This window comes from Sinohyriopsis cumingii, chromosome 3, assembly GCF_028554795.1.
Source record: "Sinohyriopsis cumingii isolate HCF-2022 chromosome 3, ASM2855479v2, whole genome shotgun sequence".
In the NCBI taxonomy this organism is placed as follows: Eukaryota; Metazoa; Mollusca; class Bivalvia; order Unionida; family Unionidae; genus Sinohyriopsis; species Sinohyriopsis cumingii.
Window position 1 is genome coordinate 66754643 of NC_142963.1, and position 25048 is coordinate 66779690.

Consider the following 25048-nt stretch of genomic DNA (forward strand, 5'->3'; position numbering starts at 1 on the left):
CTAATGAGCCCTAAGGACTCAGGGAAGGATTCAATACCCTCATGGGATCAAGGAAAACAAGGAAGCAGTGGCTTTCTCTTATATGTGCACCAACTCTTGGCAAGTTTCCAAACCTCACTGAACCATAAAATAAAATGGACATCTATCAATGCATGCATAATTCATACATGAAAGCCAGGTGGGAGTCTGTCCCATTGGGGCTTTTCTATGTGCATACTGCAAAAGTGTGGTGCATGTGATTTGGATTTTTAATGTAGATTTAACAATTTTTCAGTCATATCGCTGCGATCTCTTTAGTGTGGCAGTTTATAGTGACATCTAACACTAAGGCAACATTCAGCAGACATGTAGCATCATGTCCCAGCCAGCCACATTATCCTGACACCAGGCCAATCAGTCATAACACTAACCTCTTAATGCTGAGCGCCTAGTGAGGCAGCTGTTAGTACCATTTTTATAAGTCTTTGGTACGACTCAGGCAGGGCTCGAACCCAAAACCTCCTGCATCCAAGGCAGACACTCTAACCACTGCAAAAGAAAAGTTACTGCAATGGAAAAAGTAATATAAAAAATACTGATGATGATAACATTGTTGTGAGATATCTGAAACACAATAATGAATGGAGCATTATATATGAAAATCATCTTACAGATTCATCATATGATATTATGTAGATATATATTCAAGGCGCACTGCATCACCAGTATACCACAGTATTTTCTTTGTACCAGTACTTTTGTGGTTTTCATCAGCAAGGAATGGATATAAACTCCCAAGCAATGATATTAAAAGCATTTTGTAATTTTTCATGACAAATGACATAAAAAATTATTAACATTACAAAGTAGTTGTATGTGTCACAAATTAATTTTGAATATTACAAATATAATCATGTATATGAACCTTTGGTCACATGATTGACACGTGTCACATATGCCAATATGGCAGCTAAATGGAATTTTGTCACTCTGTACCATCGCTGCTAAGTAAGTTCCCCTGCTATCTGGCAATATTCAATCAAAGTTTGACTCAGCTTGTTGGACATGTATGTTAAGAGCCTAACAAAGAAGTTCAAAACAACTGACCTATCGCCAGTTGTCAATCATTCTACTCGATTGACCAATCAGCGAGCGCTATTATACACACCTCCAGGCACTGTTTACGTCCGCCATTTTCCTCCGACAAGCTGCTTCTGTTGATATCGACTCGGCTATTGTATATAATTAAATATTTCGCAACGGTTCGGAGAAGTCACCCCACTTTGCCTAGAAAAGTCGCCCCAAGGATCATATATAGTAATTCTGAGATGTCGCCACATGGTTAAGGCTTTATTTATTGTTGTTTTTCTTCAACATAATAACTTATTAAATTTATAAAATTTGCAATTTTTCAACTTTTCCATTTGATCAACTCCACTTCTGTACTTAACGAAAAATAAGTGTTATCTGTAAGTGCTCTGCTTTTCAAATTATAAGATGCAATTTAATAATATTTGTAGAGATAGTGTTGTCAATATTTTTTATCACATTTACATTTAAAAATGAAACATGCATACTAAATGCAGTATAAGTAAATTTAATCGTTGGGTGAAAATGATTTAGGCGATCAATAATTTTTTTCAGTTCTTCAGTTGAATGCTTTCAGATCATAAATATGTCATCTAAAAGTCTGAACCAAAGAGATGGATTAAACTTTTTGTTTTGAATCAAATCCTTTTCTAATTCACCCATGAAAGGGAAGAGTATATAGGAGTCATATTAATACCCATTATCTATATGTAATTTGTATTATTAAATTGAAAATAATTATTTTCCAAGGTAAGTTTTTATTATTTTACAAATATCTTCACTAGATAGTGTGCTATTATTAGGATTGTTGTCAAGAAAATATGTGCACGCTTCAATACCATCTGCATGTGGAATGTTGGTATATAGTGATGTTACATCTAATGATACCAGGATTGAAATTATCAGAGAGATGTGGAATAGACTTCGACTTTTTAATGAAAGTAGTTGTATCTTTAATGTATGAAGGAAGTGATTTCATTAAAGGTTGTAAAACAATATCAATACATTTTTATAGGTTTTCAGTATATGAATTACAACCTGATGTAATGGGTCGTCCTGGAAAATTTAAAGGTAAATTATGGTCAGGATTTGTACGAGTTTTGGGTAATATGTAGAATTGAGGCGTACGTATGTTAAGAGGGAAAGTGTCAAATTCCTCATATACGGAGTTATTATTTTTGAGGTCTACGTATGTTAAGAGGGAAAGTATCAAATTCCTCACATACGGAATTATTATTTTTAGCAATCTCATTAATGCATGTTGAAATTTTTTATTTAATTTCTAATTGACGTTCAACTTCTTTAACATAATCATCTTGATTCACAATAATAATAGTGTTTGACTTATCATCCTTTTTAATCACTATACTGTCATCATTCATTAGATTATATACAGACTTAATTTCATCCTTATAAATATTACTATGATATTGCTTTAATTTAGTTAATATCTCTTGTGATCGCGTATATATAAAAATATAAATATGAATCACATAAAAGATGACTTAATTCTGTTATAAAAAGGTTATTTGGGTGACAAATTTTGGGATGACTTCTCCAACCAATTGGGGCGACTTCTCCAACCACTCTGGGGTGACTTCTCCAGATACGTGGGGGCGAGTTCTCCATGGGGCGAGTTCTCCGCATAGCGACGTAACTTAAAGAACTGCAAGCCATGGATAAATTCTCTTGCCTTCTGTCTCTGTCTCAGTGTTGTTTCATTAGGCAAATATTGCTCACCAATATCGTCTGGTATATCTTTTAATGTTATCACACTTGCAATTTTCACAGAATGTTTGTCGGAGGTTAAGAGGTTGTCAAGTCATGTGTTCGGTAGGCGGAGCAATCTACCTTCTGGCGTAAGGTCAATTGGCCTGATTACTTACTTTGTTGTGACTGTTTGCTAAAGTCAATTTAACAATTGTTTGATTATAATTTGAAATGAGTAAAATTGTTTGGTAACAAAGTGTAGAGACATTTTTGAAAATACAAAATTGTCCATGCTCATTGGAGTACTTCCATTGTCAAATCTTCAGTTCTGGAGGTGTGTCATTTCTGCATGTTGTCAAGCTCTTCACTTTTACAGCTCAGTAAACTTTACATGTAGTCCACAATCCCCTGATATCTCAACTCAAATGATCCGTTTCCAAAAACACCAGAACTTACAAAGTTTTGGAATGTTGTCAAAGATATTTTTGGGTTAAATCCAACTTTTGGAAAAATTTCTGACTGAAGAAAAGAAGAAAAAAATGTCATTTTTACAAGTGTCTGTTAACGTGTAAAGTACATGTATTCCTCAATATGCTGAAAAGCAGTCTAAGATTTTCAGGAGAGGAGTTGTTGTCTGTTTGAATTTTATGCAATTTCTCTAGTCTATTAAATATTTTCTTGTTTGTTGAGTCGGCACTTTTATGTTTACTTGCCCTCTCTGACTGATATCTTGTCCAAGTGTTTACATCCCGAAGTTCTGAAGCCTATTATGTCAAGAGTGTTGCTAGTAAATTCAGTGTCAATAATTCCTATTTTTTATCAACAAGCTCAATAATGTCAGCACAGTTTCTTTATAGGTATCAGCTATAGTGTAAGTTTAATCAACGCACTTTAGTTACAGTTTTTAGATGACAACTTATACAACAATTAATGCACACATAACAATTTCATCTACTGTAAAGTACTGATTATTTAATTTTCATGTGAAGGGGTGGCTAGAATTTTCTTCTGAGCCAGCATATTTTTTTTCCTTTTATCTCAAGATAATTAATTCTTTTCAAATCATATAAGTGACACAGTAACATATTATTTTTATATAGATTAGAGCAAGTTTTTTTTCCCCAAAATCTGAGGGCAGGAAATGAAAAAACAAAACTACATGAGCCTCACCACTGAAAATGGAATTGAAGGTCCCTAATATAATTGCAGTATACCGTAATACATTTCATGGTATGTTCAGGCATTGACACAGAGGTCACAATAATACTGGATGTGAAGGGGAAAACACTTACAATAAAAATTCCAGAAACATCCAATTAATAAATTATGCTCATGGTACAGTAGTAGTAGTACAATTAGATGCCGATGGCACAGCTATTATCTACTCAAAGGGGAAGAAGGGTGTAATAGGACTATCTACTCAAAGGGTAAGGGTGTAATAGGACTATCTACTCAAAGTTGAAGGGTGTAATAGGTGTAATAGGACTATCTACTCAAAGTTGAAGGGTGTAATAGGTCTATCTACTCAAAGTTGAAGGGTGTAATAGGTGTAATAGGACTATCTACTCAAAGTTGAAGGGTGTAATAGGTCTATCTACTCAAAGTTGAAGGGTGTAATATGACTATCTACTCAAAGGGGAAGGGTGTAATAGGACTATCTACTCAAAGGAGAAGGGTGTAATAGGACTATCTACTCAAAGTTGAAGGGTGTAATAGGACTATCTGCTCAAAGGGAAATGGTGTAATACGACTATCTACTCAAAGGGGAAGGGTGTAATAGGACTATCTACTCAAAGTTGAAGGGTATAATAGGACTATCTACTCAAAAGAGAAGGGTGTAATAGGACTATCTACTCAAAGTTGAAGGGTGTAATAGGACTATCTACTCAAAGGGAAATGGTGTAATACGACTATCTACTCAAAGGGGAAGGGTGTAATAGGACTATGATCTGACTTATCCCAGTTTACTTGAATGAGCAGGTTGGTGAAAAGTGAAATAATGGTATTCATCTCTTTCAGAAAAACTGAACTTACCATGTGTTCTTGAAGGACACCATCCACATATATGATGTAGTTGTTGCTGATGAGGAAGACCTCAACAAGATAACAATGTAATTGTTTTCATAAATGCCCGTAAGCTGATATTGTGGCTGAATGGCTAAGCACTACATTAGAAAAATGCTCAATGGAATGCAAATTAAAGGGACTTGCTCAAAGTCAGATGTATAGGGATATAAAAGTATGGCTAAAGTGATCAGATCAAAACTAACTGCAACCTTAGCACTTTTGATGAAACCTTACTGTGGTATTTCCTTCTTGAGATTCAACATGGTTATGTATTTGATGGACCAGCTGAGATTATCAATAGTCTGAACTTGCCTTTGGCTTTTGGGATCAGAAAAAAACTTTAGTAAAACCCAAGCAAATTCAGTTTGTGAACTGTCTCTGCCACCTGCCTGGAGTAAAACACTGATTCCCTAAAGTAAAATTTCTGCTTTTCCAATCACCATCATGGAAGGGAAATATTAGATGGGAGAGGTTGGATAACTAGAATCAAAAGCCTTTATGAAACAGCTTCAATTGTCCATTACTTTTGTGGAAAAAGGTCTATCCAAACTGCCCATCTGGCACCTATAGGTTGTTTTTGGGTGGGTATTTCTGGTGTTAAGTATTTTTGGTAATTGTTGGGAACCATTTACAAGAAGAAACCCAATTTCTCTGCCCTTAAATTATGGACAAACAGCTCATGCTGCTCAAGAGTCAGCTCTGTAAAAGCACGTGACAGTTGTCCAAAATGTGACACATCCCTTCATAGAACTATGGTTGCTACATAGTATATATATGGTCAGCTGGACTAGCTGGTCAGCAACTGGAATGTCAGCATGTGGCAACTGGCAAAACATGTCATTCAGGTCAGTATCATACCCCATTTGCCCCGACTTATTGGCATCAAGGCCATGTTCAGGCAAGCAAGACTTACGACCAGTGAGCTGTAAAAAATTGGAAGAAAGGTCTCATATCACTTCCAAGATTGTATTGGAAAGACGGGACAAATGGTGGGGTAAAAAAGTTACTCAAAAGTAACAACTGGAAAGTCATCTCCTGAACAAGTCTCCTCATCTTCGACTCAAGCAATGCCTTAAATTGATGCATAATAGACACCTCCAATGCCAATCAATTCTTCATGTATAGTTATCTGGATGTGATGATAGCTGGTAGTATGGCTCAAAACATCGTAGAAGGGGAAGACTGCAGCATCCCACATCACACTAGCCACAGATGACATTTTTGGATGTCGCTATCCACTGACTTCAACTTAACCGGTTTCTCTCTCCCATAGAAACTTTTCTGCAGCTTAAGAGACCATGTCCTTCTGGCCATGAACAGCAAGTGCAACTAGATTACGTTGATGTGCATTTTGTACAGGTGAGGCATATGTAGCAACTGTCCTGCTGACTTTAAATTTCTTGTACTTGGTATATTTTACAGCCATTGTATATCTGAAAAGACAATAAAGGACAAAAGAAGGAATTGTGCAAGTGTGTTCGCTTTAGCTTTTTAACGTAAAAATTTTCCGTCATATCACTACAGTGTCTGTAGTGTGGCATTTTATAGTGATGTCTAGCACTGAGACATCATGCCACAGACATGTAGCATGATGTCCCACCCAGTCGCGTAATCCTGACACTGGGTCAACCTGTCCTAACACCTAGCAAGGCAAATGTTAGTACCATTTTTATAAGTCTTTGGTATAATATCAGCCAGGGTTCAAACCCACAACCTTTTGCATCCAAGGTTGACGTTCTAACCTCTAGCCCACCAGAGCAGTGCAAAAGAGGGAAATAACAACCCAAAAGTGTCAACAAAACCAATAACCATAATTGTTATAAATACAAGTGAGATGTTCAGATCACAAAAAAAAAACAATGATACTTTAGGCAACTTACCTTATAACAGAGCCTAATCTTTTACTATCTTCACAGCAATTAACATACAAAAAATTGTAACAGATAATAGAATAGGAAAGAAATAACAGACATGGCATCCTAATAGAAATTACTAAAAAGCTGTAAAGGAAACAAAATTCCTGCACACCATTTGCATACACAAAATTTAATCTCTACCCAAAAGTGGTGACGTTCCCTTAGTTAAAGGCAGATTGAGGTCAGCTTTTGCACAGATCAGCTCATTCAGAACTTCCACATGCCCCTTACTGGCGGCTTCAAAACATGCTGTAGCTCCCCGCTTGTCCTGAAGGTTGGGGTCAGCACCTCTCCACTTGTCTTGGAAGTCATAGTCACCACCTCCCTGCTTGTCCTCATGGTTGGAGTCAACACCTAGACATAACACCACAGAAATTAAATCTTGGGCTCAAGAAATAATGAATATTGTAATTTTTTTAATATATGTTTTTGAAGTACTGCACAAAGCTGGGACTATAGCTTTTGTATGTGACATACTGTTTAGACATGATATATAACTGATTGTTGTTGTTGTTTTAAGGTTTAACACTATTTTTCAGCACAAGATGACTATACAAGGCAGCCAGTGTAATCTGTGGGGGAAGAACCCAGAAAAACTCTACTAAGAACCACCAACCCATAGGAAACTACTGGCAGTTTTCTAACATACCCATATTTGCTGAGCCCAAGACTAAAACCCATGCAGACAGAGATGAGATGGCAGCAATCAGTAAAGGTGAGCACTTCAGACCACTTGGCTACCTGGGACCCTTATAACTGATTAAAGTGTCATTAAAATACCTTTAATGATTCTAAAGCTATACACTTGACAAGAATGAAAGTCCAAGTTACATTTTCCTTGCTTTGACTTTCCTAATGATGCTGAGGGCATGGCTATTTGATTGGTGGATAAACCTCTACATATACCCTAAATAAAGGATTAAAATAACTGAAAACATCAACTATGGTGGTCTCTTCAATGGTTAAATAATGCTATAAACAATATGCACACAAATCAATCACATGTCAAGATCAATTGCTAATACTCAACATACAAGGGAGCCAATGCAACCAAACACACTAAGCTAATTGGTTATTAAAATATATCTGCATGTTATCTTCCTTAAAACACTGTCCATAAACTTACACCATCAATTACCTTCTAACAATCATGGCATTAACAAAGTGGCTTAAGAGTTGCAAAATTTAACTGTCAGTTCATATAATGCCATCATTCCACATGTCAACCAAACATATGACCAGCTGCCTCTTGCTCAGTGCAGTCAGCAAGCAGTGTCAACATTTGATGTGTTCAGAAGCCTATTAAAGTACAAAGATGCAAGCTAAACTGAGTCTGCTTCTTGTATGTACCAACTTAAACCACTAAACTTTATAACTAGATTAAGTTGATTCATACTGAATATTGCAGCTCACATGAAAATGTGCAAAAACGTGAACTAATTAACTGTAACCTTGAGGATGCTATACTTCTTTAATTCAAAGATTTCTGGATTATTTGCCTGAAATTCTTTTGTGTGCATCAACAGACTTGATCGACACAACAAGACACTGTGGTTTCATCCAAAATTCAGCGAAGAGTGAGCTTCAATACTCTGCAGTAATTAGTGTATGTACCTAGTGTTTCATTAGTATGGTAATTGTACTTTAAACAATAGTTGTAGTATTTTACAGTCAGGTTGTTCATTGGAATAAACATGCATGGATAAAATGAGACATGCTTTCACAAGGATTCAAATTTTTTGACAACAGTTTCACCTGAATGAAGAATTGATTTGAAAAAGTATTAAATCTAATTTTCATTTACTGGTATCATTTATTATTCTTTCATTTTCAGTAATGCTAGTGTTTGAATACATTGTGCTTTTTCTCTTTTTTCATCTATCTTTACTTATGTCCAAACATATTGATTTGAGGCAGCGATTGGAAATTACAGGTAGTGAATACTGTATAGATACACGTGCATTGAAAGAATATACAATGCATTCAATTTTTTTTATTGCTTATAATATAAAACAAACACATGCAGCAGCTAATAATTTATTACCAGATTACAGAAATGATATTGATTTATCAAATAACTTTACTGATCTCCAGAACTGAAACACAGAAAGAAAACAGTGGTGTGGCTGGGAGGGGATTCTTTATATGTGTCTCATTTTTCTTTGCATCTTTAAATTTATGGTTTGGGTGAAAAACAAAATCTATGTCTGACAGTATAAAAAAAATATTACATTCCTCATATCTCCAAACAACAAAATTGTTATCTCATTCTAACACAGAAAAAAAATGCTACATCATAGTGAGATTCAAAGTGTAAAAATATATATTTTGGATTTTACTGCTGCAAATCTTGATGTTCAACCATTCCAAATGTGTATTACATTCACAGGTGTGCTGGAATGAGTTTTATGTCCAATTTCAAGGATATCAGAATGTGAATTACATTCACAGGTGTGCTGGAATGAGTTGTATGTCCTATTTCAAGAATATCAAAATGTGTATTACATTCACAGGTGTGTTGGATTGAGTTTTATGTCCTAATTCAAGGATAACAAAATGTGGAGAGTAATTGTTTTTATGTTATTATTTGTTTTGAATAACTTGTTTAACAGAGATAATATAACTGTATGAAATTAAAACTTTTCACAGTTCCATTAAAAACAAGGTGCTTGGCTCCACGACATAAAAAGCTATCTGGACCTGTCCAAGTATTTTTATTGAGATGGTCAAGAAATTTCAGTTGGATACTGCTGTTAATTTGATCAATCTCAAGAAAGATGCATTATCCTATTTGTGTACAGTCCCACTTCAAAACCTACCAATGTATAGGTCAGGGGATCTTAAAAATAAAACACATCAAATCACATAAGGGGGAATGATTACACATGATTTTGCAAGGAAGGAGAGTCAATCATGTTGTCACAACCTAACTGCATCATTTTAAAATGACATCACTGTCCTTGCCTAGCCAAAGACATAATATCTTCCCAGGGTAAGAACAATATTTGATGAAATTACTGTTAGGATACTATATTAAAATATGCAAGGAAATCTAAAGTGGAAATTTTTTAATTATAACTTTTATATTTGTATCCTATTTATATTTATCACATGCCTAATGTGTTACTTACATTAATATAACTATATTGTCATGCAAATTAAAGGAAAAATGACATGCATCCATATTTCAAAATCCATTCAATACACTATTCTGCGGTTTGATAAAATCACTACTTTCATCGTGCAATAATTAGAAACTTTAATTTGTGCTCATTTCAAATGAAATTTATGACACTTGTCAAATAATTTCAATCTTTTGCTTGAAAAGGTTCACCAAAAGGAAAAATTATTAAACTCATTTCATAATGATTATCCTTACACTAAAACCTAACAACATTCAAGGCTGTGGGTGTCTGAGTTGTCTAAGGTACTTATCTTTTCAGATCACTTACATCTCACCTCCGTCTGCGTGGGTTCAAGTCTCCGCTCTGCCAACATGGGTATAGGAGAAAGCTTGCTAGTAGCGTCCAATGAGTCGTTGTTTCTTCCCAGGTTCTTCCTCTATCAAATATTCTGGCCATCACTGTACAGCTCTCATGTGCTAAAAAATGGTGTTAAACGCACAAACCATAAACCACTTGACAACACTAGGAATTATGAATGGGGGTTTTCTTTGCAATACTTAATATCTTTCAATTTAAAAGCTAACCATACAATACTGTAAATTGTGGGACTTTTTTCAAAAAATGAGAGAAAAGAGTTACTTGTGAACACTGATAACTATAGTGGATTTGCAGGATCTCCATCTCAGAAAGAACTCTTTCACTCATGATATCAGATCATACTCATTCAATAGTACACACCTCCTTTCAGAAGCAACCTGGCTATGTCACTATAACCCAGTTCTGCAGCCATCATAAGTGGTGTTCTCCTTTCGAAATCCATCTTGTTTACGTCACACCCACCCAGTATCAGCATCTGTACTATCTCCTTATTACAAAGTTTGGTGGCTGTGTGCAGTGGAGTAAGACCATGGTCATTGGGCAGATCAGGGTTACAGTTGGCTTGCAGCAATAAAAGAAGGATATCAACGTAGCCTCGAAATGCACATGTGTTCAGTGGAGTGGAGCCATGGATGTTCCGATCATCAATGCCAGCATTATTATCCACCAGCAACTTGGCAATGTCTAGAAATCCTGAAAAGTTAAATTTACCAGACATGTTTAGTTAGCAGTGTGGAAGATTTAGTAATGACAAGCCTTGAAACAGACACTGAATGAGAAACAAATGGACAGACTACTGCATGGCATTCCTGACTAAGGCATACATCTCCATCTTAAAATGATCTTCCAACAGAAACTTGTTAAATGGAGAAAGATTTTCTTAAAGAGTAAAAATTTTACCTTAGTCTGGAATATAGGAAGAACTGGGAATAAAATCCCTGACTTTTGATGTTCACCACCCTTTCTATTGCACCCTAATACAGAAGGGTGTAAACCTTTTCCCCCAGAGATACCGGAAGGGACTGCTGGAATGACAACATGGAAGGTCTTGGAAGCAAAGCTGGTAGACCTCTGCTTGCAAGTGTATGCGTGCTTGTGTGCAGGGAAGGATGCATTATCCATGAGGTCTGACCAGGCTATAGACAAATGTAGAAGTGCATGAAGCTGAAGGAATGATTGTTAGAAATGGACTGTGATCATGTTCTTTTTTTATTTTATATTTCCAACAACTAATATGAGGAGAGAATGATGTCCCTTGGATTGGGGAGTATGGCCAGAAATAGATACATGAATGTAATAATGGCAAGTAATAAATATTAATAATAAGTTGTTTAAAAGCTTACAATTTCATTTCAATATCTTCCAGTGCAAATTAAGTCATTTCCTGCCCAAAAAAGAATTCACATACCATCCAAGTGATGTAGTGATGGTGATGACATACATATGCCCCCTTGCATACAGACTGAAAACATTGTTTCATATGCTGTTAACATGAACTGTCATACGTAAAGATTGCCACTTTATATAGGACCAGCAGCCTCAGTGAAAAGGATCTAAATTAAATCATATGTTGTTAAAGCAAGACACACTAGTGGTATATACTTGTAATTATAAAACATTTATTAACCCTTTACCTCATAGAGCATAGTGACAAAGTGCAGCACGCTATAAATAGAACACCTGTTACCTAGCAGACCGCATCCGCATAGGCATGCCTGTGAATTGTTAAGCAATGTAGTGGTGTTACGTTTAACAGCAGTTTTAACCATTTTACGTTTAAGGTAGACATCTATTATATATGGAAAAATTGAAGAGTAAAGTCCAATTGTTATAGCTGTGTAATTATTTTTCACAGAAGAATATTTAATATGCTTTAAAATCGAGAGAGAACTCATTCACCGTCATGTCAGTGAGGCCGCATGACCGACCGTAGCTGCCATTTCCCATACTCGAAATTTACACGTTTTTCGTCTGCGTCTACATCACTAAGTCATCTGAATTTGATAATCAATAAAAACTAATTGCTGCTTACATAAATATCATAGCCTTTACCAAAGTTATTGAATCTTTCGTGGTTGAGATTCTACTCGTGAAAACTTCGTTAAGTACTGAATGAAATCCTGCCTGTGAACTGTTAAGCAATTTAGTGTATGTTATGTTTAACAACAATTTTAACCATTTTACATTTTTGGTACACATATATTATATGTGGAAAAATTTAAGAGCAATGTCCGATTGTTATAGCTGTATAATTATTTTCCACAGAAGAATTTTTTTATGTGCTTCGAAATCTTGAGAGAACTCGTTCACCGTCATGTCAGTGAGGCCGCGTGACTAACCGTAGCTGCCATTTCCGATACTCGAAATTTACAAGGTTTTCGTGTGCGTCTACATCACTAAGTCATCTGAATTTGATAATTTATAAAAACTAATTGCTGCCTACATTAATATCAGAGCCTTTACCTAATTTATTGAATCTTTCGTGGTTGTTATTCTAATCGTGAAAACTTCGTACGTACTGAATGAAATCCGCAGCTGCCATTTTGGAGAGTGGAGATTATGACCCAGTTACTTTAAATAGCAGATATCGACCAGTGCATGAATAGCGACCACGTGATCTGACGTAATTGTCATTAACAGAAATGAATGTAGTATGTAATAGGGGGGTTTTCCCCGAAGGTGGCGCTACGAAAACTATCTCAAAATGGCTGATGTTTACAGCAGGCGTCAAAAGGCGCTTCTATGCGAATCTTGCAGTGGCGTCAAAAGGCGCTTCCATGCGAATGGAGTAAAGGCGTCCAAAGACGCTTGTATGAGGTAAAGGGTTAAGGTCACAAGATTGTTCAAAATCAACTTTTACTCTCATATGCCAACTTGTAAGAAACAAATTCAACTAATTCATTTGCAACTTGAGACACTGAAAAGGGGTTGATGAAAGTTAGGGACAATTACCTCTCCAACAGGCCATATTCAGCAAGTTGTTCAATTCTGCATCAGCCATATTGACATTAGCTCCCTTCTCAATTAGCAATTTGCAGATCTCATGGCATCCCTGTTTGACAGCTAGTTGTAGGGATGTCTGACTACGGTATTGAAAATCCACATCAAAATCACCAGTCAGGATCTGTTTTACTGACTCAACATCTTTGTTATCAATTGCTTCCTGAAGACCTCTTATAGTACGTCTCTTTTCCCTCTTTTCAAATCCAGCTCTGGAGTTGTCTGATGAAAGTCATAAGAAGCATTATTTGTGACAATCAGAGATATCTGTTGGAAAGCGCAGTTTACTCTTCAATATGACCAATCAAAACGCTATACAGACATGCACTCCAATCCTCACCCAAACAAATAATAAAGTTTCTAGGGTCTATGACCTTTAAAATAACCCAGATGGGATGTCAATAATACACTTAGTGTTATATGTCCATGCGTTCATGTATGTGAATTGATACAAATCAAATTAAATATTAACTGTTGTTTTAAACTTTAACATAAAAAATCATTACCAAAGTCTATTCAATCCTGATAGTTGAATGCTCTGCACCTTCAATGTCAAAAACAATCTTCCAGACCAAAATTATTAATCACTATGGGCTTTTACAACAGTAGACTGGTAGTAAAAGTATGGTCAAGAAGAAGGAGCATGACAATCCATCTGGTCTGTACTGGATCACACCTTTTGGTTGACTTCGTTCACATAATCTAATATCAATGTTGTCATACGTACTTCGTGACATAAATAATGACATTAGAAGGAATATAGGTGTATGAGGATACAAATAAAGTGAATCCTTGCCATTAAAAAATATGTATAATCAAACTGTAAAGAATGAATCTACTTAAAAAGTCGGTTCTGAATGCCAATATGAAGCCTCTATGCCGTAAGTATGACTTTTACAACAATCCGATGCCATTGATATTGCTGCGAGGAAAATATAAAATGATTAAATCCTTTACTCATTTTGTATTGTTTGATTTAACAACTATTTTCAACATATTCTACATCAATAAAAATACACTTCTACGGTGATTACTGTACCGTATACTTATATAATATTTCACATTTTCAAGTAGACATGTAGACTATAGGCTTTAATGTCATTATATTGTAAACAATTAAAAAAAAAAAAATGTATATTAAAAAATCAACAGACCGATTAGGCAAGTGGCTCCCACTAAATGTGGGGTCTTGTAAGATTTAGTGAGACCATGGCCGCAAATGTATCCGCATTACGGTGTAATTTGATACACGTACTGCCAATTTCGAAAATATGTGAACATCGAAAATAGGAGATTTCATGGGACGTACAATGCTAACTCAAACTACAAACATTATGGGCGCATTTTAATGACTGAACCACAAAACATGTCTACATGCATAATAAAAGCTACTGAAGAAGAAATATGGCTAAAGCGTGATTAGGTTTGTTTTTATCTACCTCGAGTATTTCTTCGCCCTACACTGTCCATCTTTTCCTCCACTGTGAAGATCTGCACGTGTATCTAGCTCTATGCTGTCAAAACAAGTTATTGTTTTTAGGTCTTGTAATCACGGGCTGTGAATTTTTATCCCTACTGCTAAACTTTCATATCCCCCCGACCCCCAATGTCGTAAGTCCATCACGAAAACTAGCTAAGATAGCCTAGTTTTAATTGGCGATTTAAACTTTCAAAGAATTCACTTTGGAATTGTTTTTCATTAATGAATGTTTCTCTAAGAAAATGGATGGCATAAAGTGATTCACAAAGCTTTGCAGTTCATAATCTGGACCTAGTCATTACACAATATACTGACCTGCTATGGATGATCGTGTATGTGTTCATGAAAATATTTGTAACTGTGGGCTTAATACTAGTCAGTGCCGTATTACCCATTAAGTACACTAAGCACCAGTCCAATTCTAATTAATTGTTGATGATAAAATTGAATACATTATATACGACCGTTTCGATCTGCATGTACGAGTATTTTGATTTAGAATGGAGGCTACACTGGTATTTTCCCACCTTTTTAGCCCTTAAAATTTTTAATCTATTTTTTGGGGGGAATGGGTGTTGGGGTTTCACATTTTTTAGGAAGGGGGTGGGCACCATAATATGTTCAGTGCTTAGGGTACTGGAATACCTTAATCCGGCACTGAATACGGTAACATTTGCGTAACATCTGCAGCAGCAGAGAGACTGAGCCCACCAACTATTTCGTCAAACAGAACCTTCTATCGAAAACACTCTTGATAGAAGATTTGTCTTCACAAAATAACCCTTCTGGTCAGAAAACACTGATAAATAGGCTTTCTTCGCTGACTAGAAGGGTTATCTCATGAAAAATGTCTACCTATATAACTACTTCTCGATACAAGGGTCTACTAGACGAAACATTCGGTGGCTCAGTCTCTCTGCTGCTCAAAATTCTAGAATTTTTAATGCTTGCATTTCTGGAAACACTAACTAAAAATTGTATCTAACCCAACTCGATACCGTGTCCGAGGATCATGTAAATTTATCGTCACAAATCCGTGTGGTTTTGCCTGAGCACGACTAAAGAAATTTCTGAATTTATTTATGTCCATGTCACCGCTGCACCAGGTCTGATGAATATTTTGTAACGTGTGTGCGTCAACGCCGTTAAATACCGCGAGAACGTTACAGTTATCTCTGATCACTTTCGGAATTTGTGTATACCGTTGAGTTACATAAATCACATCGGTGTTTTTGTGTCGTCCACGTGAAAATATCCTGGCGGGGTTTGATTGTTTGTCCAACATGATATCATCGTACACGACTAAATTATTAATACTCCCATCAACATCTTCTTCACTTATCGATTTTGCACTTTCGTTAAAATCTTTTAACACGCTGTAGCATCGCTGATCGTCCACAGATGGGACTATCAAATATAATTTATCCCACTTCATCCACTTCATTATTAAATTAAGTAACAACTGTGTCTTACCCGACCCAGATGGACCTATAATAATCATTCGAACAGAATTTGGTAGCACTGAGTTATGTTTAATTGGCTCTCGTCGCTTTGACGCAGAAAAGTCAGTAATCTCCATTAGATATATCATAAAATTAATATGAATTTATATTGTGTGAAATGCCGAGCACGTACCCCAACTGCGGATATGACAACAATTACAACAAAAAATAATCGACAAGCGCTTACAGGCAAGTGTGAACGATGTGGCACAAAAAAGTTTAAATTTATTATAAAAAAAGGAGGTGATATCGCAGCCAAGTTAGCCAAGTTACCAGGAACACCCTGGGCTAAATACCCAGGAGAAAAACATCTTCCAGGATATAATTACTGTGGTCCTGGAACCCGACCTTATATCAGACTTGATGCTCAGGATCAACCCAATCCAGGTGAGTATCCGATAAATGCTATTGATAAGGCGTGTCATGCTCATGATGTAGCTTACCGAAGTAAGGATTTGCAACAGCGCCATCTCGCGGACGTGAAATTAATTCATGCGTTAAATGCCATCACTGATAAATCTTTCAAAGAAAAGTTAGCATCCTGGATGATAAAATCCGCAATGAAAGGTAAATTAGCGCTAGGTACTGTATATAATGGAGTCGATTTATTATTCCCCAAGTGGATATTGGAGAGGTAGCGCAGCAATTAGTAAACTCGCTGAAGCAGCAAAAGTTACAAAAGTTACTGCTAAAAAGTGGTTATCCCGACAGGCAATATCGCAAATTTATCTACCGCGTCCTAAACAAATTCACTTTGCGCATTTCGATTTTAGTGTGCCAAACGAGGTTCATCAAGCTGATATATTATTTCTGCCACATGATACTATCCGAAGACGTACATACAAGTACGCGTTAACTGTAGTTGATGTTGCAAGTAGATACAAAGATGCGGAACCGTTAACAACTAAAACAGCATCTGAGGTTGCTTCTGCGTTTAAACGAATTTATCAACGAGGTGGTGGACCACAGAGTGGTCTGCGATGGCCAAATCTATTACAAGCTGATCCTGGCAAAGAATTTCAGGGTGCAGTATCATCACTGATGAAACAACATAACGTCACCATCAGACGAGGACATACTGAAATTCATCGCGATCAGGCAATTGTTGAGCGATTCAATCGAACACTTGCTGAGCGGTTATTTGGATATCAATACGCGAAGGAATTTATTCAGGATAGGAGATCGCGCGAATGGGTTGCAAGATTACCAAGCGTGATAGCTGCGCTAAATAATGAGATTACTCGAACAACCAACATCAATCCTGCCATCGCGATCACAAAAAAACATATACCCGTACGACGGGATTTTTCAGCACAGCCGATACTGGGTGATGTTACAGTTAGATATTTATATGAACCAGGTGAACTTGAAGGCGGTAAACGAAGAGCGACTGATCCTATTTGGAGTGTTACCACACACAAGATATCCACTGTGACAAGATCTACTGGTAGACCAGCAATCTACAGGTTGGATTCAACTGCTCCTCAACGTGGATTCACACGTGAGCAATTACAAGTAATTCACGAGGACACACAATTACCACCCCGATTACTTAACTAGCGCTAGCGCCTCTACGTCGATTGCACTCAAGACAGGTCAACATCATATTATCACGTGTATGACCGCGCTTGTTATCTTTTCTGTCTACGGTAAATTGTCTTGGATTATTACTCGAATACTGCCATAGCATTATACAGTTACAGCTCGCGCAGTGATTATTCTGCTGTTGTTTTAACTCAATAATAAATTCAACATCAAGGTCGAAATCGCGATTATTTTTTTTTGTCACTCTGTTTGTAACCGGCGAGTTTTCTTTTTATTACATCACCATCGGTGTTGTTTTTATCAGCTATTGAATCTTCCAATACAATTCTTCGCAGTTGAGATATTCTTCTGACTCTGGTCACCGCTAGGTAGACTAGGTTTGACCATTCGATTCGATCATCAACGATCCAGACAGTTGTATCACTGATAGTTAGTCCTTGAGATGAATGAATTGTCATTGCGTATCCTAGCGTCCACGGGGATTTATTCATATTTAGTGCATCTTTGACAGCATTAATATCAACTAACACAATATCATTCAATACTAAATTCTGTTTCCTTGACTCTGTCAAGGTCCCTGACGCAGTCAGGCGCCCTGGTATATCAACATCTATATTTTGTAACCGCGTATCAGCTGGTCTATAACATAACGGCACTGGCAACACTGGAAACTTTTCTTGTTGTAATTGAAATAGCTGCCGTTGAAGTGTGTCTCTGACTATCTTTCTATTTGCTACTATCAAATCGTCTGGTTTCCACGAGCTCCAAAAGTCGCTCATTGAAGTTTCAGGAATCATCTCTCGCATAATTTCACATTGAATTTTATTCGGTTGTAATCTGATTAATGTTTTAAATTCTTTCAACGTTGCATCAAGTGCTCTATGATCATCAGACACTTCTTCGTAATAATCAACAAAATCTTTTAACCAATCATGTGGAGATGCGCCGACAAACGGAGGTGGTTGACCGTGATCTCCGCACATAATCAATGCAGTATTTTTCGTTAGCAGCCAATCAAGAAATGTTTTTAATGTTTCCAAGGGCACCGTACATATCTCATCCCAAATTATTTTCTCGGGAATATATTTTGTTCCCATTCGATCTGACATCCACACACCGCCGCTGTATTTGAAAAAGCTGTGATAAGTACAAGAATTGACTCCTCGTTGTTTCATCTCCCTGGCAAGCTTGTGTGTGGGTGTTAGCACAATCATATCCGATTTTCCAAATAATTCAATCGCTCGAGTTGTTTTACCAGACCCACCCGGCCCGTTCAAATAAACGGTTTTGTGTCTAGTGATTGGATCATACACAGATGGCAACAACGATGAAAATGTCTCTGACATTTCTGATTTACAATAATCATCCTTAATTGCAACATCAGCGGATTCACAATATTCATGTAACATCTCCGCTTTTATTCTCCACGAACTCCATTCATCGTTGCTTGTAAAAGCCAGTGATTCTAAGTATCTTTTACTTAGATAAAATGAATCCGTTGCAACTCTAACTGCGGTGTCAGGAAATCGATTTATCATTGACAGCAAATTTATAGAAACATAAGCCAGCATTGAAGATCTTAAATGTGTGTATTGAGGCGATTCTCCGTCGACATAACTTACAATTTTGCCCAACTTTTTCCCGTCGGACAAGAACACATCCTCCCGATTACAACATATATTTCTCGCAACAGCGTCAGCAATTATAAAATCCAATTCAGCATCATCGATAATCAGTCGCGAGTGATGTAGTTTGTGATCATATGCAGCACCTTGAGTAAATTTACCGATTATTCTTCGTCCGAGATCTTTTGCTATTTTTTCACTATTACCGAGTTTGATCTTGAGAACTTTAGGAGCTTCTTTAATAATGACATCCATCGGGGTATTTGGACTCTCTCGTGCATACTCGCTAATAACTTCATCGAGACTGATACGCTCTGGTGTTGGCAACCAAACTGAGGTCTGCGTTTGATATGATATGATTGCTTCACTGACAGTCAACGATACCAGTATTCGGCTGCCAAGCATATATCGCAATAACACTATTGGTACCCAGCGCTTTTCACTGAAGTGTCTGCCAAACCAAACATAACAGCACGGATGAAGTCTCGCGGCGAATTCAAACGAAGTCACACGAGCAAATCCTGTTAGGTCAAAATCGGGTAAAGAACCGTTTATAGCAACTCGTGTCATCGAGTTCGTGGGATGTCCAAATCGCTTAAAGTATTCGCGACACTCGCTCATCCCGAGAAAGCTTCCTGGGTAGCAAGCAATCATATCCACGGAAATCATATCCCGGTAGTCATACCGGGTATTCCAGAACCCGCCATGCCCATACTCGACACAACTCAATTGTATATCCGAAAGAAACTGACTTCGGGTTGGTCTCCATGAATTTCTTTCTCTTGCGGCGTGAGCGGCAACACTTGGAACTGTAAAACAATTAACCAGTAACTGCCCAATGTTTTCTTCGATTTTCACATATTTCTCTGCGAGTTTTTTCATTTGTTGTTGCAACGACTCCGTCCGGTATAATTCGCCGTTGGGTTTTACAAATTGATCATATTCGCCATCTTCGGAACTCTTAAATAACCACACTGACACAGGGTCGGTTTTACTCAGCGTGTAAATAACATCAAATATGTTTTCCGAGTAAAGTTTTACAACACGATCTCGTGGAAATATTGTAACTGCATCAGTCCAGGCATGAGAGTTATGATCAATAATTTCAGTCGGTGATCCTGACTTTTTATAATGCTTCGAATTATATAATATTTCCCCGGTTAGTGTTTTTACTGTTATTGAAAATTTTAATTTACTTGATAGCACAGCAACATCATTTATTGATGCCCCAGTATCCTTGACTTGCTCAGCCCATGCTGCTATTTTTTCACGTCGCAGATCGGTTAAACCGTTTCCTCGTTTTGCGTTTTTAAAATGTTCCATTACTCGCTCGGCTGCACAATTCAGCCCCGACATTGACTTTGTCAATGTTGACGAAGTCATTGTCATCGGGGTGAGTTTATCAATTTTTGTTTTTTTTTACCGGATAGATTCCATAAACGACTGAGGTCACAGGATACGCTCGAGCGTAATATGGTTTATCAATCCCGGTCAGCATTCCTGGTTTGGAATCTTTACTTAACAGAATGGTCTTTCCGTTAGCAAGAACGGGGTCGAGTTTGTCACGGATAATCCACGTATCGGAATCTGCTTGCACAATAAATTTTATTCTGAAAAAATATTTCTTACCGCGTTGATGTTTATCAAGAGGAAGATAATCAATAATTGTTTTTGCTCGGGCATCAGTCATTGTAGCATCGATGACTTCGTCAACATCGATGCTGTCATCGATGATTTCGTCAATATCGCGGATAATTTTAAATGACGACCATACATAAGATGCGCCGTCGTCGCGGAATTCTTTTTTGGCATCCCTGATAATATTAAATAGATCAGTTAGATTCCGTCGTCGTGAGTCTCTGTTTAGTCTGTCAAGATCGAATCTCCCGGCGCCAAATAACTCCTTCATATTATATTTAAGACAAATATTTAAATAAGAAATATTATATATATAAATGAATAACTGCAAGTGGTTAAAAGTTGGATCTGTAACAGTCTGTAATAAGCCCTGCAGGAAGGAATTCTGCGGTGAACACATACAAAGCATCAAACGAGGAAGCACAGGACCTATACCGTGTCTTCGATGTGGCATTGGGGTCAGATGTAAAACACAGTTATGTGCGGGGTGCGGAGGAAAGCGATACCGTGAACTCAAGCGATACTACAATAAAAAAAATAATGGAGATGCGCTGAAATCCGAGAGCGATTATATAACTAAGTTTTCAGACAAATTATAAATTAGACAAATATATTATTATATAAATGAATCAAGAATTTGTCCCACATCCAACCATTAAAAATTATGAAGCATCTCGCGAGGGAATAGTGAGACATCGTAAATTGAAAAAACCAGTTGGTGCTGTTAATAATACTGGTTATCTTAAATTTAGGGTTTCTAGAGGCAAAAACTATTATAGGTTCATACACGAGTGTTTCTTTGGAATAATCAAAGACGGTTTTGTAATTGATCACATTAATGGTGTAAAAACCGACAACAGTTTATCCAATCTGAGGGTTGTGACGCAGAGCGAAAATTGTAGGGTTGGTAATACTGGCCGTGGTAATAAGAGCGCCAAGACAGTTGTATCCTTAAACTTAGATACAAATGAAGAAATAATATTTCAATCGATATATACAGCTGGCAAGCATTTTGGTATTTGTAGTGCTTCGGTACGAAAAGTCGCAGAAAAAATATATAAATCAGCTCTGTCAAAAAAATATAATAAGCAGAAAATTATTTTTCATTATCCCTAAAATCAGAGGATTTTCCAAACGGAGATAACTCTACAGCGACTGCGTGAAAGTCAATGATACAATTATTTCCCCCTTGTCACCTTGACAGCGTCAAGGATGACAGCGCGCTATAACACTTCACAGGTAACAGCAGACGGTTTTCTGTGTACAAGGAAGTAAATAACTTCCCTTTATTTTATCACCTTGATAAAATCAAGAATGACAAAGACAGGGACAAACACGTATTTATCTTTTTTTTTTCCTTGATGAAATCAAGGATGAAATCCTTATTTTATTACACTTGTTCGGGTTTATGGTACATCCGTATTTTCACACACGATCATATTTAAGAAAAAACGTTTTAAACAAATCACGCTGAGCTATTTTTGAGCTTTCAGGTATTAGTCGGTTTATATACAATATCGTCCGAATAATATACGGGGTTTCGAAACCCAACGAAGTTGCACAACTTTCTCCGTTATCGCCCCGTCAGGGGTGGTCTTTTACCACCCAACGCGATTGATTTCGGGGAGGGGGTGCAACTTTGTTGGACGTAGAATATAACCCCGCATCTGTCTGTGCTGTCTATATGTTGTACCGTCTTAAGATAAGTTAGAATTAAGTACCTAGGATAAGTTATATGTTATGTGTTGTCCCTATATGAACCTTGTTAGCATATCAAATGGTAAGCTAGGGGTTCACAAATGGGGAATGTCTCGTCGTTCGCAAACACACCCTCTGGGCTCTCTAGACTGTTATTTGACAGGTTAGGGGCTCATTGGGGATCGTGTTTCCGCTCCTGAGTTTGGTAGGATGTCATAAGACACCCTAGAGACTCAAAGGAGATGTGATGTTTTTTTTTTTAAAGATATAATATTTATATAAATATGAATCACCAAAATATCAATAATGTGATTGATGCTATTAAAAAATTAGAAAAACAAGGATTTAATATATCACTAAATCCTGAAACAATTCTGTCTGATTTTGAATCATTATATGAATCTAAATGCGCAGGGCGTTATATTCTTCCTGCTCAATATCGATTCATAAAGATGATCCAAAATAAGTTACACAAATCACTGCCAGCGTAGAAGAAGCACAAATAAATGAATTTGTTCCATTGTCTCGTGCAATTGAAAAAATTAGGTTGGCATTGGCAGCCGAGTATGAACAAAAAAGATAATAAATAATCGCGTTAGAAAATTGAAACATTGTATGTCCCTTGAAAATGCTTGCATTAAAAATCCTTTAGGATTTTCAGAAGTCAGCGATGACAGCGTCAATGAGGAAGTAAATACCTCACCTTGATTTACTTGGAAATCGAGTACCTTGTTAATCAATGAAGTGAAATCGAAAGTAAAAAAAATATTACTTTTTTACCGTCCGATTTACTAGTAAATAAAGTATTTCTGGAAATGTCTTTGACGTTTCTAACGCTAGCGTTTTTACTGCAATATCTTATCAAGATGATCCCGTGAAATACACGAGTGAGCATAATTCATGATTTGGTCTGGAAAACACATGATCATTGTGATATGATTCTCTTGTAGTTGTTTCAACTGTGATTCTGTCAGTAAAAAATCATCATTACCGTATTTATCAATAACTATTTTAACTTCACCTATCAACTACGTTCCGCTGAATACTTTCTTGATATATTCTTCAAGTACTCGTTTGTCGTGGATGGAACATTTCACGTGCTGATACATGCTATATTTTTTTTAATCATTTAATATAATTTATTTTAATGGTGATGGCACTGTTATTGTTGCCGACATCACTGTCGGTGACATCACTGTCAGAGAGATCACTGTCACTAACAATAAAATCACTGTCAGAGAGATCACTGTCACTAACAATAAAATCACTGTCGGTGCAAATGTCAGAGACATTTTCATCATCATCATATTTTTTCGGAAATGCTTTGCATTTCTGGGGAGTCTTTGGAAAATGTTTTGCATTTTCATTGAAAATCGACGATTTTTTGGAAATTATTATAATATGATATTATTAATTGGAAGTCTACGACTAAAAATCCTTGGAGTGTAAAACACTCTAGGATTTTACCAGCAAATTAATACTAATAGTTTCATTTCTCAGGTCCAAAAGTCTACCCTGTTGGTCAGTGACTTTAAAATTTATCCTTGTCAGCTTTGGATTTAAACACTGCAGAAATACTGGATTGATTGGCTCTTGTACAATCAAAAACCCAGGTGGTTCTTTAGGAGTAAATGAATATAACATAAACCCTTGCTTGGCTTGATTTGATACTGTTGTGTCTATGTTGTAACTGCCATCGATTACGTCACACACAAGATTGACCGCGACCACTTCAGTGATATTTACGATTCCCGGAGAAATATGTCTACCATCACTGGCTGTGGAATTATCATGTCTGAGGGTAGTTGGCGGTGGCAGTATTTTTTTGTGTTGGTCAAGTATGTCATCGAAGTACTCATCGATGATATCAGTAACAATTTTTTTCAAGATGACCGGGGAAACGTATCCTGGAAATTTATAATTCGGCAACGTGGCCTCTGTGAGTGAATATGCAGCTAGAAAAACTCGTTTATCGGTATAGCCGTCGGTATCAGTGTGATCAATCATTATCTGAACGATTCGCTGGTTAATATATTCCATGTCTGCGGCAAGCTGATTTAATATTTCGATTCGTGAAATAATTTTGCTGCGTGAACTTGTTATATCGAAAAGATGTTCTTGGAAGAACAGCCATAGCCACTTTAGTTGTGTTTTATGTAATTGATTAATTTCTTTAAAATATTTAATAATATCTTTTAGGCCAAGAACGAAAGCATCTTTTTGGGGTCCTCTTTCATAACCAGAAGAAGCCCAAGAAGCAGCATCTGGGGGTTTTCCTTCATAACCAAAAAAAACA

At 36.8% G+C, this 25048-nt stretch overlaps 1 protein-coding gene across 2 annotated transcripts in view; it reads right to left on the reverse strand.

The window, feature by feature from the left end:
• The window catches only part of LOC149803016 (uncharacterized), a 42603-nt gene extending 27705 nt beyond the window's left edge, over window positions 1-14898 (reverse strand). Inside the window, exons 1-4 of one of the 2 annotated variants that reach the window (XM_089952571.1) lie at window positions 14704-14898; window positions 13217-13486; window positions 10625-10957; window positions 6903-7115 (exon numbers count right to left, since the gene is read on the reverse strand). In XM_089952571.1, coding sequence (XP_089808697.1) covers window positions 6903-7115; window positions 10625-10957; window positions 13217-13486; window positions 14704-14734 — 847 coding nt within the window. In that variant the 5' untranslated portion in view covers window positions 14735-14898. Of the gene's footprint in view, window positions 1-6902; window positions 7116-10624; window positions 10958-13216; window positions 13487-14418; window positions 14514-14703 lie in introns of those variants that run through there. The other variant, XM_089952572.1, reaches the window with a different exon arrangement.
• Between the last annotated feature and the right edge of the window lie 10150 nt (window positions 14899-25048).